Consider the following 13,669-nt stretch of genomic DNA (forward strand, 5'->3'; position numbering starts at 1 on the left):
TCCATATCCAGCTCCAGGTTTCCAGACTGCGGAGACCCGCTCTCCTGTCTCCCAGGAGAAACTTCTGTGCCCCTTCGCAAAACAGTTTTTCACTGAAACCGATTTCAACTTGTTAAAACGTAAACATCTGAGCTTCCCACAAAGTGGCTCATCAACTCCAAGCTTTCACATTAAATAATTCGAAACATCAACTTTAGTGGGCAGGGAGCAGCCCCGCTCCACAGGACACCAACTAAATCCAAACAGTTCCAAACTCAGACAGGTGGGCTCCGCCCCCGCCATCGCCATGTCCCAGCCTCCTCCAGCCTGCCCGGCGACCCCGCCTCCCCCGGCGACCCCGCCTCCCCCGGCGACCCCGCCTCCCCCGGCGACCCCGCCTCCCCCGGCGACCCCGCCTCCCCCGGCGACCCCGCCTCCCCCGGCGACCCCGCCTCCCCCGGCGACCCCGCCTCCCCCGGCGACCCCGCCCTGGCAACTGCTCACGCCCCGCCCATTGCCGGAAGCGCTCCGCCCAGCCGCCCCTTTCCCGCAGCGCGCATGCGCAGTTCCTTGCAGACCCGGAAGCGGCTGGCGCGGAGGGAAGGTCGCCCTGGCGTATGTGGGTTTCGCTGTTTCTGGTTCAAACCTGAGTGTCTCAGCCCACACTCCTACACGCGTGGGGACTGGGGGTCGCTACGGGCGTTAAAATCCCCGGATCCGCCTCTCCTATCCTCGGTAAGTCCCAGCGTCGCGGTGAGACGTCCCAAACCCTGGCCTCTTCGCTGCCGGGTCGGGGTCCGCATTCGTTTCCGGTTCAAATCTTTCGGAGGGCGTCCCAGCCTGTGGTGTTTCGCCCATCGGGCCGCGTAGACCCCACTGTCCGCGTTGTTTTCCTGCTTAAAACCGTCCACGGACCGCCCCTCCCCCCCCGCGCCTTTAAAGTCTTGGGAGATGGACTTGTGAGATGGATTGAAACGCTTTGCGCCTCGGCCCTTAGAGGCTGGATTCCCGCCCTGGCCCTAGCATTCTGCAGACTCCACTGCCCTCTCGAGAGCCCCTCTCATGGAATAAGACGCCCGATATCCTGGACGAGCATGCTTTTCAGTGGGGTGGGATTTAGGACGGAAGACGACAGGGGTCGCAAGTGAAGGTCACCTCCTCCGCACGGGGATCGGGGCCTTGTGGAAGCGATGAGGGCGAAGGGGAGGCCAGGAAAGCGGCAGGACGAGGGGGTGAGGGGATCCGGAGAAAGAGAGACAGGGAGTATGACGGAGAAATAGAAAAGTGGGAGAGAGAAAAGATCAGTGAGGGGCCCATAAACAGATGGCAAAATAGAGGATGTGGGAGGGACCTGGAAAGAAACAGAGTGTGAGGCAAGAGAGAAGAAAATACAGAAATGCCAGAGGAAAGGGAGGAGCTCCAGAGAGATGAAGGGGAGGCAGATCGGGAGGAGGGGCCCCTGGTGAGCAGAAGTGGGGACAGCAAAGGGCAGGCTCTTCAGACAGAAAGAGTGGTTAGAAGAAAAGAGTTGGGGGACCCGAGTGCAGGGACAGAAAGGAGGGATGGGGAGACAGCAGAGGGAGAAAAAGCACCAAGAGAGCTTAGGGAGCTGGGGGTGCCAGTGAATTGGAGCAGAGGGGGTGTAACAGGAAAGAAAGAATGTGGCAGGGAGAGCAGAGGGGACACGGAGATGGGAGAGGAAGAGGGAGAAATATAGGGAGATGGGGAACAATCAGAAAGATTGGTGAGAAAGAGCAACTGACAGTGAAATAGAGCAACTGAAAATGAAATAGAGCAACTGAAAGTGAAATAGAGCAACTGAAAGTGAAATAGAGCAACTGAAAGTGAAATAGAGCAACTGAAAGTGAAATAGAGCAACTGACAGTGAAATAGGTTTCGGGAGTTTCAGGGAGTAAGTAGCATAGGGAAAGGAATCGAGAGAAGGGGAGAAAGCAGAGGAGGAGAGAGCGGAAACCAAATGAGCAGAAACTGAGGGAAAACACAGGAGGAAAAGCACTGGCGAACACTGAAGGAAAGAGACAGAAGCAGGTGGACAGAGGGAAATATGTAAGAGTGGAGAAAGAAGGGGACCTCAGATGAGGATGGGTGATGAGATATTGAGATATGGATGATTAAGTTGTGGTATGTTTGTTGACTTGTGGCTTTATAATGGTTTTAATTTAAAATGTGCTTAATTGTGTCAGTTATGCAGATGAGGATGAGGATTGCCAAACTCCTGTTTATGAGGCTTGTGCATTTTATACCTATTTGCATCACAGGGTAGCTTCATTTGCAGCCCTTATTCACCCAGAGAGAGACTTGTCTCAGTCAGATGACAGGGGTCACAGAGCAGGTCACCTCTTGCACAGGGGGATCGGGGGCCTTGTAGAAACGGTGAGGGCAAAGGGGAGGCCAGGAAAGCAATTACGCTCTTTTTCCCTGGGATGGCATGAGAGAGGTCAACTGGGACAGAAATTACTGAGTCTCCCACTATGTGATGCTTTTTAAAAAATATTAAAAGTGTTGCTTTTTTTCCTGTTAAATGGATTTTCTTTTTTCTTTCTCTCTCTCTTACCTTTAACTCATTTTTTTAAGCCTATTGAGATAAATCTTAGTATATTGAATTTTTGCATTTCTGTAAATAATTACTAACTTTTGAAATAAGCTTTGGTGACATCTCATAACTAGCTCTTATCACTCTTTTGTAAACATGAGGTAGTCTCAATTTTTTTAAAACTTTGACCTCAGAAGTCATTAGATTAAAAAAAAATCCTAAATTGTTTTCCCTTTTAAATATTTGTGTCTAATTCAGATTATAAGCTTGTATTCTTTCTATCCTTATCTTATGTTGGAATATTCTTTGGTGCTTAGTAAATAATTTTAGACTATTTCAAGTGCACTTGGTAAGGATGTCTGTGATCTTCACAGTCAGGGCCTAGTTTAATGAGTTAGACTGATATTCAACAGCTTCTTTTCTTCCCTTTCTGTGATTTACCAAATTAGTGAGCTGTGAAGTACAAAGTAGATGATTCTCTCAAGTCTCTGACCCTTTTCTGAAAATGTTGAAAGATGGGCTGGGTTGACTTGAAACTTTGTCCTAACAGCCCATCTGTTCATGGTAAAGAAATGTGCCCTGAGCTTATTTCCATAGCTAACTCTTTTTCAGAGTTTTCAGCCTCAAAACATATGTGTTCATCATTTTATATTTTTTAAATATTTCACTGTAATGTCCTGGAAAAGAAGTAGTAAATACTTGGGATCAATGTGATTAAAACCACAGAAATTTCTTTTGCTCAGGCATATTGAAGGTGACCCTAAAATTTTTAAGAAAGGAGTGAGATGAAAAGGACAGACTGCCCACTGCCTCATCTAGGCCACCCTTTCATAATTCGCTTACACACGGTTCTCACTCAACTCAGATGTTCTCAAGGCAACTTGGTCGAATGACCTTCTGGGCCTCAGTGAACCACCTGCAACATGGAGATGATGTACAAGACCAGGAATTCTGAATGACAGTGATCCCTGAAATGATTGGCAGTACCGCATGTGTGTCTATGTTGCATTTTTGTACAAGAGGGTGACCAGTTGTAATTAGAAGCTTAGAAGAGTCCCAGCCCAACAAGAGTGATGAAAACTACTAGGAAAGAGGCAGAGCATAGGCTCAGAATCAGAGACTGTCTCCCTGAGTTCTCTGTCTGCCTCAGGAGTAAATCTGAAGTAGACCACATGAATCGCTGACATTAAACACTTCACTGGCTTCCTGTCACTCTCAGGACAAATCCAGGCTCCTGGATATGACACCAGAAAGCACAGGTAAGAAAGGAAAAAATAGATAAATGGGCTTCATCAAAATCAAGAACTTTGTGCATCAGAGCCAGCCCTGATGGCCTAGTGGTTAAAGGTCAGCATGCTCCTCTTTGACGGCCCAGGTTCACCTCCTGGGTGCAGAACCATACCACCGCACTGTCAGTAGCCGTGCTGTGGGGGTGGCTCACACAGAAGAACTAGAAGGACCTGCAACTAGAATATATGGCTGTGTACTGGGGCTTTGGAGAGGAGAAGACAAAAAGAGACAGGAAGATTGGCAACAGATGTTAGCTCAGGGTGAATCTTTCTCAGCAAAAAAAAAACTTAGTGTGTCAAAGAACACTATCAATAGAGTGAAAAGGCAGCACATGCAATAGGAGAAAATATTTGTGAATAATATATGTCATGAAGGATTATTATCAGAATATGTAAAGAACTCCTCCAACTCACCAACAGAAACATAACCATTAAGAAATAGGCACAAGACTTATAGACATTTCTCTAAAGAGGTTATATAGATGCCCAATAAAGTCATGAAAAGACGCTCAACATCACTAATTTTTACAGAAATACAAATCAAAACCACAGTGAACTACCACTTTGCACTCATTGAAATGACTAGTATCATAAAAACCCCAGAAAATAGCAAACGTTAGCATGAAGGTGGAGAAATTGAAACACTGCATTGCTTGTAAGGATGTGAAATGATGTAGCAGCCATGGAAAACAGTATGGTGATTTTCTCAAATAGATAGTCAAAGAATTACCATATGATCGAGCAGTCCCACTCCTGGGTATATACCCAAAGAAATTGAAAGCAGAGACCCATACAGATATTTGTATACCCATGTTCATAGCAGCATCCTTCACAATAGTCAGAAGATAAAAAAACAGCCCAAATATCCATTGATGGTTGAATGGATAAACACAATGTGGTATATTCATCCAATGGAACATTATTCAGCCTTAAAAAGGAAAATTTTAAAACAATCCATAATGCACACAAACATTGGAAATACACAAAAGGTCAAATATTGTAGTATTCTACTTATATGAGGTGCCTGGAGTGGTCCCATTCATAGATACAGAAAGTAGAGTGGTGGTTGCCAGGAGCTAGGGCAGGGAGGGCAATTACTCTTTCGTGGTACAGAGTTTTGGGAAGATGAAAAAGTTCTGGAGATGGATGGTGGTGATGGTTACACAGCAATGTGAATGTACAAACTGTCACCAAACTGTACACTAATATAAGGTTAAAATAGTAATTTTTATGATATGTGTATTTTACCACCCCCCACCATTCCCACCCCCTCCAAAAATCTAGGCTCCTCACTTAGGCCACATAGCTGTATGTCACCAGGTCCTCTGCCAGTGTCTCTGTCCTCCTCCGGGGAGCTCACCCTCTTCTCATGGCTCACTCTGCCCGAGTCACATTTGACTTTTCTCTGTTCCCAAACTCCGGAACCTTTTCTCTCTCAGGTCTTTGTCCCTCCTCTTACCCTTGTTCCTTAGTCATCATGACTCCGGCCCTTTATCCTCCGGTCTGCGAGGGGATGGGGGCCTTGGTCCTGAGGAGGTCGATCCAGGAGGAGTACCACACCATCCACTCCACACAGTGACTCCTCTGAGGTCATTTGTGGGTACAAGATTTGTTGTGCAACCCATAGAGGAATTATAGGGAAAATCTCATAAATCTTTTGGGGGATAATTTTTGTATATTAGAGGGAATCTCACTGTTGGGTTGCACGTCAAGAAAGTTTTACATGCATTTTACAAAATGTGAATGACAATTTGGGGCGCTTCTGTGGGAAATGTGGGGATCCCATTGGAGTACATGCATCATTAGAGACATCTTCCATTTTATTTAGTAGATTACGAAAGTAGTTGCATATGGGGTGGGGTCATCGTGGGTGAAAATATGGTGTTACAGGTCCTTAGGCATCTTTTTGTTTATTATTCCATCATACAAGCCTGAATTAGTTGGGTCCTGGAATGAGATGTGGGATTTCGCAGCAGAATAAAGGGGTCATTTTGGGGTCTCTGGGGAGTGCGTCAGACCCCATGGGAACTTGTAAGAGTGTCCACGGCAGAAGTAGTGGTGCTGAAGGCTCAGGTGGCAGGTTTTTGTTAGAGAGCACTTACTGTGGGTGACTGGGCACAACTGGGGAGAGGCTGTGAGGGCCCCTGACTATTCATGCACCTTGTCCCAGGAATCAGAGGGCAGACACAGCCGCAGTGATCCGCAGCCCATAGCCTCATCCTTGGGACTGTACTTGAGGAAAAGCTGCAGCTACGACTTCGTGGCTGCCAGGCCAGTGCTGGTTTCTCTGTAGTGGCCTCTCTCTGCCCTTCCCAACACACACACACACAAACACACACACACATATGCACGCAGGCACACACCCTGTCCCAGGGTAGTCGAGGAAGAGGGGGACAAGATGTTTTAAATTAAATATGGAACAAAGGTATTTCTCTAACAGGTGGGAGGTCATAGGTCCTGGTAGGGTTTGGAGGCAGGAACACAAACACTGGGGGCATTGAGAAAATACATCTAAAAACTAGGATAAAACTAAAACTAAAAAAACGATATTTTCCACCACTCAGAAAACCTCTCCACAAGAGTTGAAGGGAAAGAAAGAGTTTTATTATTGAATAAGCATTAAACCTAAGTATGATACACATCATAAGGGATCCGCCAAGAGTTTGCAAAGGCAGAAAGAAAGCTCACCCTTTTTTATAGCCAAGCAGATGCAACCTATTTTGTATATGTTCTCAAGATAAATGCTTATTAGTCCTCAAGTAAGAGGACTTCACAGCACTATTTCTCAGCACTATTTGTCAATTACTATATTAGCCTGGTAATTGCAGTGGCCATTTTGTGTTAGCTAATTGTCTTCATTCAAAGGAAAAATAAAACTTCTCATAGAAAGTATGTGACAGCAGGTAGATTTACAACTAGGTGACAGGTACCTAAGTGAAGCTTGTACCTTCCTACCTGGACTGGGAGATGGGGGGCACAGTCTTTCTTGGTATTTACATTTCAAAGAGATGGCTCCCAGATCCTTGAGAAAAACATTCTTGGGCCATAAAACTGGCTAGAGGCTTATGGAGCAGACAAAGAATTTATAATTGCAAGGGTTTTTTTGTTTGTTTTTAGTAAATGCTCCAATAAAAGAGAAGGAAAGTCTCTCTCCTTTTTTGTAGCACAGGTAATTTTGTTACTATTTTCATTATTATTGGATTTTTATTTGCCCTTACAGGGCTTTAAGGCCCAAATAATGGGAGGGAGACTTCTGAGCTGGAGCAAGGAGAAGCTCTGCTTGTCATCACCTTGTGACCCTGTGCTCAGCAGCCACTAGAGAGGGGGTGATAAAATGGGATCACATTTAGAGAAAGGAGTCTTTCCACTGAGTACACCTTCACCCGATGTACACAACACCGCCATGGTCCTTTATCTTTTCTGAAATGGCAAAGTAGGGGCTTTCCCCACCAGGTGACCTGATGAAGAAAGCTCCTTTTGTCTGTTTGTGCCTCTCCTTTCTCCCCTTGCTCAAGTCTTCCAACTTCTCCTTTGCTGTGGTGTTCACACACTTCCTGCTGTTTCATCAGTCTGTAGAATCTTAGAGTGAATCAAACCAGGATTTGGGGCTGTGAATATTTAAGCCAAATGTCTTTGCAAAGTCAGAAATCTTAGACGCCAGGAAAGTGTCCATCTATGGGTCCCAGTGGCCAGAAGGACGTTCCTCTTTCTGCAGAATTCAGGCTCCTTTATTGCCATTGTGGGTGCGCTCAGCCCAAGGCAGCTATCGCGCCCAAGGCAGCTATCGCACAGATTCAGCTCACTAGATTTCTTACCTGTGCCCTTCCCACCTGCTCTGGGTGAGGAGAGTGGTCTCAGTGAGGGACTCCTGGCTCCGCCCTCCTCTGCCGCCCCTCGCCAGCTCCCCCCTAACTTGTGAGAAGACCATTTTAAGCACAGCCATTTTAACATCAGCCCCCAGGGTGAAGCCTACGCCAGAGGCCTTCAGTCATTCATTCAGTGCATATGGAGCCTCTACTATAGGCCACGCTTTGTTCTCTCTGCACCAGGGATTAAAATTGTAAACCAATGGCATATACTCTCGTACATAATCCAGATTATTTTAAAAGATGGAGACAACTAAACCTTCCAGTTACTAATAGCCACGCAAGTCAAATGCCCCCAAACGAAGGACTGACGTAATCATTTTCTCACATACCCTCCACCTCCTTGCTTCTCCTGCACACCGTCGTCTCATCCAACTCTGCCTGTTTTGTGTCTGTCCCCCTCTCAGCTCGAGGAAAACATAAACCCTAGTTGACTGGTCTCACTTCAGATTCTGGGCCCAGTTCCTCTGGAATTTCCCTCTTGGCCTATTCTGCCCTCAGAAGTCCAGCTCTGCCTTTCCCATCTTCACTTTTCTGAGTACCTGGAAGCAGTGGGAAGACATCTTCTTGCTGGGCCACCTGGGTTGTCTGTCTGCTTCACTGTTCTCTGGCAATAGTCTGTCCTTGAACCTAGCTGTCCCCCACCTTCCAATTGTGCATTTGTTCCCAGAACCCCTCACAGTCTCAGAATGACACTGCATCCTTCTGCCACCACGTCATCAGTTTTTACCTCTAATTTTTACCAAAATTATTTTGGTCATCACACTCAGATGGTGGTATAGTCCAACTTGAACAAAACAAAAAGAAACAGAGCCTTTTTGGTCACTATATTCTCTCATCTTTAAAATAAAAAAATCCTCTTAACTACATTGTCTCCTTTGATAAGAACCCTTCTATGCTTCATTTCAGAACAAGATGCACTAAAAACTTGTTTGTACTCTGTTTTCAATTCTTGCCTCCAGTTGTCCCTTGAACCCCATCCAATCAAGTTTTCCCATCTACCATTCCACTGATACTTGTCAGAGGCAGTAATGTCCTCCCATTTCTAAATCCACTGGTTAATTCACAGTTTGCCTCTTAGTCTATCAACAACATGTTGAACAGTCGATCACTCCCTCTTCCTTTAAGCACTTTTTTTCCTGGCCTTCAGGACATTCTACTACTTAAAACTGAATCTTACCTATCATTTATCTGTCTGTTTCAGTTTCCTTCTCCCCTCCCTGTTCACTTCTCAGTTTCCTCTGCTGGTTTTCCCTCAATTTCCTAGTCTCTAATTATGGGAGTACCCCATAGCTTAGTCTTGGCCCTCCTCTCTTCTCTTTCTGCACTTAGTGACTTTGTTTTTTGTTCCAGTAATTCTATTGAGATCGTAATCATTTATAACATTGTGTAATTTCGAGTGTACATTATTATTTATCAGCTTCTGAATACACTTCATTGTGCTCACCCCTAATAGTCTAATTTTTGTCCATCACCATACATATGTATCCCTTTACTCCTTTTGCCTACCTCTAACCCCCTTCTCCTCTGGTAACCACTAATCTGTTCTCTTTATCCGTGTATCTGTTATCTTCTACATATGAGAGAAATCATGCAACATTTGTGTTTCTCTGTCTGGCTTATTTCGCTTAACATCATACCCTCAAGTTCTTCCATGTTGTTGCAAATGGCACGATTGTGTCTTTTTTTTTTGGCTGAGTAGTATTCCATTGTTTATGTGTGTATATATATATACACACACCACATCTTCTTTACCCAGTGACTTTTTATATCATCCTATCTCATGACTTTAAACACCTTGACATCTCCCAGTTCCACATCTCCAGTTCAGACCTCACCCCTGAACTCCAGACTCCTGTTGTCCAGCTGTATCCTTGACATCTCTGCTGGGACGTTTCATAGGCATCTCCACCTGAAAATGTCCAAACACGACCCCCTGAACTACCTAATTGTGTTCCCCCTGCCGTCTTCCACATCTCAGTTAAGATCAATGCCCTACCGCCTGGGGCTTAGGCGACCATCTTGGCATGTTTTTGAGATATATAGTATACTACATTATTTATAGGTGTTTTAAGTAAGTTAAAGAAAGAATTAGATATTAAGTTAAGATGGTTGAAGGAATACATGATTTCCAGAATTCTCTTGGGATAGGGGAGAACAGTGTTTGAAGACCGGGGCCTCCCTATCTGCTTCTGCCAGTACCTCTGTGAGCTCGTCTTCTGCTTGTCTCCTCTTCCCTCACTGCAGCTGAGCCACACAGATGTCTTTGCTTTTCCTGGGGACAGGGTCACCACTGCCTCAGGTCTTTCCTAAGGTTGGGCCCTCTGCCTAGAACTCTGACTCCTCAAATGCATAGTGAACTTCCTTCCTCTGGTTTTTGTTCTGATAGCCACCCCCCTTCTCAGTGGAGCCTTCTCTGACACTCCCATTTAACATTCCAGCCACCCCCTTACCCAAGCCCTAGCCTAGAATGCCTGCTCTGCCTTTTTCTCTCTGCTCCTTCCCCTTCCACTGTCTGGATACAGGGGACAGGGCCCCAGGAGAGAGCAGAATCACAAGGCGGGACATGTGCTGGCCTTGCCTGCTCTCAGTGGCGCACCATCTTGTCTTCACATTGCATTGTTGAGGCGTTTTGCATATCCCTCTTGTACCCAGTCCCCAGAGAGTTCCCTTCCTGTGGTCAGGGGGATGGGGCCCTGCCTCAAGGATGTTTAAAGTTCCCCAGGTCATTCCGATCTGTATCCAGCAGGGAACACCAGGGCTCTGGATCATCCATTTCTGAGGACCCAAAGCAGTCCCTAATCCGGAGAGAGGTTTGAGCCTTGGGCCTTGATCAGGCCATGGTCGGTGTCCTGAAGGGGAGATCAGTCCAGCTCAGCTCCCCACTGCAGCTGATGTGAGGGCTTCACCAGGAGGGGAGTGAGTTCTGAATAAAGGGGTCAAAAAAGTCACTTGTTGGTCTCTGTGTAGCAGTTTACTGTCCCTGAATCCCTCCTGTGGCAGTGGGCAGCAGAAGAATGTCATTACATCATGATGTGCTCCCCGTGTGGGTAAGTGTGTTGACTCTGAGCATTAATAAGTAGCACATTTCTGACACTCAGGATTGACATCTCAAGATTCACTTTGCCTGAGAAAGAAGCCTGGAGGAGGAAGAAGAGGAAAGAAGGAGGAGTCAGGAATGACGCTTTCTCAGGTAGAGTCATAGTCTCAATTCATTGTTCTGTCTTCTCCATCTTGAGTGGCCGTTTGAACTTAATCTCTCTCTCGGAAGTGTCCCGCCTGAGACGTTTGCTGGCACTCGCCCCAGGACCTTCTCTGTCTCGTCTCAGCTCCACATAGATTCGATCTCCTATTTTTACATATATGTGTTAATGGAGATCAAAGTTAAGTGTTTTTTGTACGTTTTTTCACTGTTTGCAGCTTTTTGTTTTGGTAAGTAGGCTAATATAGAATAATGTTGCCAATCTTATTTAAATTTAGTACAATTTATACATATTCTTTGTACCAAAAATGCTGACGTGCACATGAGTAAAAGATGATAGATAATAGAGATTTACCCAAAACATATCATTTAGAGGCTACTACTTTTATTTCGGTTAATTTCAGTGTATATGTTTGTGCGCACATGTGTGTATGTGAGCAGGAACCTGTGGTGTGTATAAAAGATATCATTTCAAAAATAAGTTTTTTTAACCTTTGAAAGGATGTCTTACATGTTTTCCATGGACTTAAGTTTTTTTCCTGCACTACCAGGTCAATGAGTTAATAGCAGTAAGAAGAATAACTCATTGTGTGTCTGCATGTGTGTATACATTGACCTTTTTTCTAGGTCCATTTTGATTAGCCTGGAACTTTTTTCAAATTTTCTCAGGAAACCCTCTGTGGATGTACTTTTAATGTTATGTGTATTACTTAACCGTGTGATGGTGTAGTTCCAGTCTAAAGTGCTACCACCTGGGTCAGGTGCTGCTCTGCCATTTATTAATTATTTGGGCTGTGGTGAGTTTTAGAGTGTCTGTGACAAAGTTGCGTCCTCTGTAAGGTGGGAACAAATCTTTTCTAGTTAGATGCTATGTTGTTAAATGAGTTAATACTTAAAAAACATTTAGAGTAATGCCTATCACATGAGAAGTCTTCAAAAGTTTGAGTTACGTTATCATCATCATTCTAGTTTTTCACTTCTCACCTTTCGTTGAAACTGCTGTGAACTTTCTCATCTCTGAAGACACTACTCATGCTGTAGCTCGTCTAGAAATTAGATTGCAGTTGGCATATTGATCATAATATCTAGAACTTGTATATAGATGACCTTTTGTTGAATTATTTTCATTTTTGTATGTATATATATATATTTTTCCCCTTCCCTTCAAATGAGAACTTTAGTTAAGTCTCTAGGTTCAGGTGCATAATGGAGATGATACAAATCTCGTACCCCTTTTCTCCCTGGGCCACTATTGTCCTTTAGGACCCCATTTAGTAATTTAGTGACTAGGAAATCATTCCAGTGACAGGTAATATTCCTAACTCCAATGCTGGTGCTTCTGCATTTGTTCACTCTGTTACATGAATGTGTCAGTGGGAGGCAAGCAAAAAGGACTGAGATATCATTCCTCTTTGTCCAAATCCAGAAGGTCACGTTTTATTCTGTACCATTATTTCTTTATGATCTTATATGATAATTCATGAAATTCTCATCTTGTATTCACCCCAAAGTGAAAAACACATTCCTAAAATTTTCTTTGGTTCCTAGTATATAAGTTACTCAAAGTAACGTCTGAATATCAACTTCCTTTTCCCTCATTTTCAGGTTTTGTATGTTGCATTTTGGTTACCCACATATTGACACTGAAATTCCAAACGGTATTCTTTCTGTGACTACTTTTGTACCTCGATGGAGAGCTTCATTTAATATGATTGTTGGATATGAAGATATTATCACAGTATACCAGAGAGGTCCATATGTCTGGAATCTGGAGCAGTACTTAAGTTTTTACTGAAGACTCATGTTTTTACTTCAGGCAAATTGTATAACTTTTTTTTAATATTTTTTTATTGAGGTATAATTGACATACAACATTATAGTAATTTCAGGTCTGCAACGCAGTGATTCAGTATTTGTATATGTTGTGAAATGATCACCATGATAAGTCTAGTTAACATCCATCACCATACATAGTTACAAAGTTTTTTCTTGTGATGACAACTTTTAAGATCTACTCTTTTAGAAACTTTCACATATGCAATACAGTATGTATGTTTCTTTTATCATGCACAAATTTTAAAATCCAGTTATTTTAAATCCAGTAAAATTCAATGATTTAGTGGACGTCGTATCTTCTGATGGAGAAGTGTAACAAAGCAAAATTAAGGAGATATGACTTGCTCAGACTTGTCTTTTGTGGCTCTGTCAGAATGCTCATTTCTGTGTAATTGACTCTTAGACCTTTCTCCTCCTCTCATTTTTGTGAAGATAAGAACTCTCCTGATGGCCTCTTCGCAAAACGTGTTTTCATTTCAGGAACTGTTGACGTTCAGGGATGTGGCCATCGAGTTCTCTCAGGAGGAGTGGGAATGCCTGGACCCCGCTCAGAGGGCCTTGTACAGGGACGTGATGCTGGAGAACTACAGGAACCTGCTCTCCCTGGGTGAGGACAACTTCCTCCAGAATCTGCCCTTGGGTCTCATGGCATTTTCTCTTGTGAGTCTCTTGGGAACCCCTGCCTTCCTTGACTGAGATTGAAGCTGTGTTGATTCAGAAATGAAAAGCTGTGTAATGCAATTTCTGGATTTTAAACTTCCCCATCAGGTGATCTGCCCACTTCATGCTAGTTAGTGGGGTTCTACAAGTTGAGTAAGCACAAAACCTTAAAGCAAGACTGTAAAACATCTGGTTGCCTGGTTTTACTCCCATACTTTTGATTCAGTAGTTTTTGGAAAAGAGGTAGATATCTTTATCTTTAAATTTTTTTCTTGTTAGTGCC

At 44.1% G+C, this 13,669-nt stretch overlaps 1 protein-coding gene across 1 annotated transcript in view; it reads left to right on the forward strand.

Annotated features, from left to right (window-relative positions):
• The first annotated feature begins 535 nt into the window (after positions 1–535).
• ZNF845 (zinc finger protein 845) overlaps positions 536–13,669 on the forward strand; it is a 132,156-nt gene continuing 119,022 nt past the window's right edge. Inside the window, 3 exon segments of the mRNA XM_070558353.1 lie at positions 536–714; positions 10,790–10,881; positions 13,207–13,333. Of these exon segments, the coding sequence (XP_070414454.1) occupies positions 10,867–10,881; positions 13,207–13,333 (142 nt within the window). The 5' untranslated portion in view covers positions 536–714; positions 10,790–10,866.

The sequence above is a fragment of the Equus przewalskii genome, chromosome 9 (genome assembly GCF_037783145.1).
Source record: "Equus przewalskii isolate Varuska chromosome 9, EquPr2, whole genome shotgun sequence".
In the NCBI taxonomy this organism is placed as follows: Eukaryota; Metazoa; Chordata; class Mammalia; order Perissodactyla; family Equidae; genus Equus; species Equus przewalskii.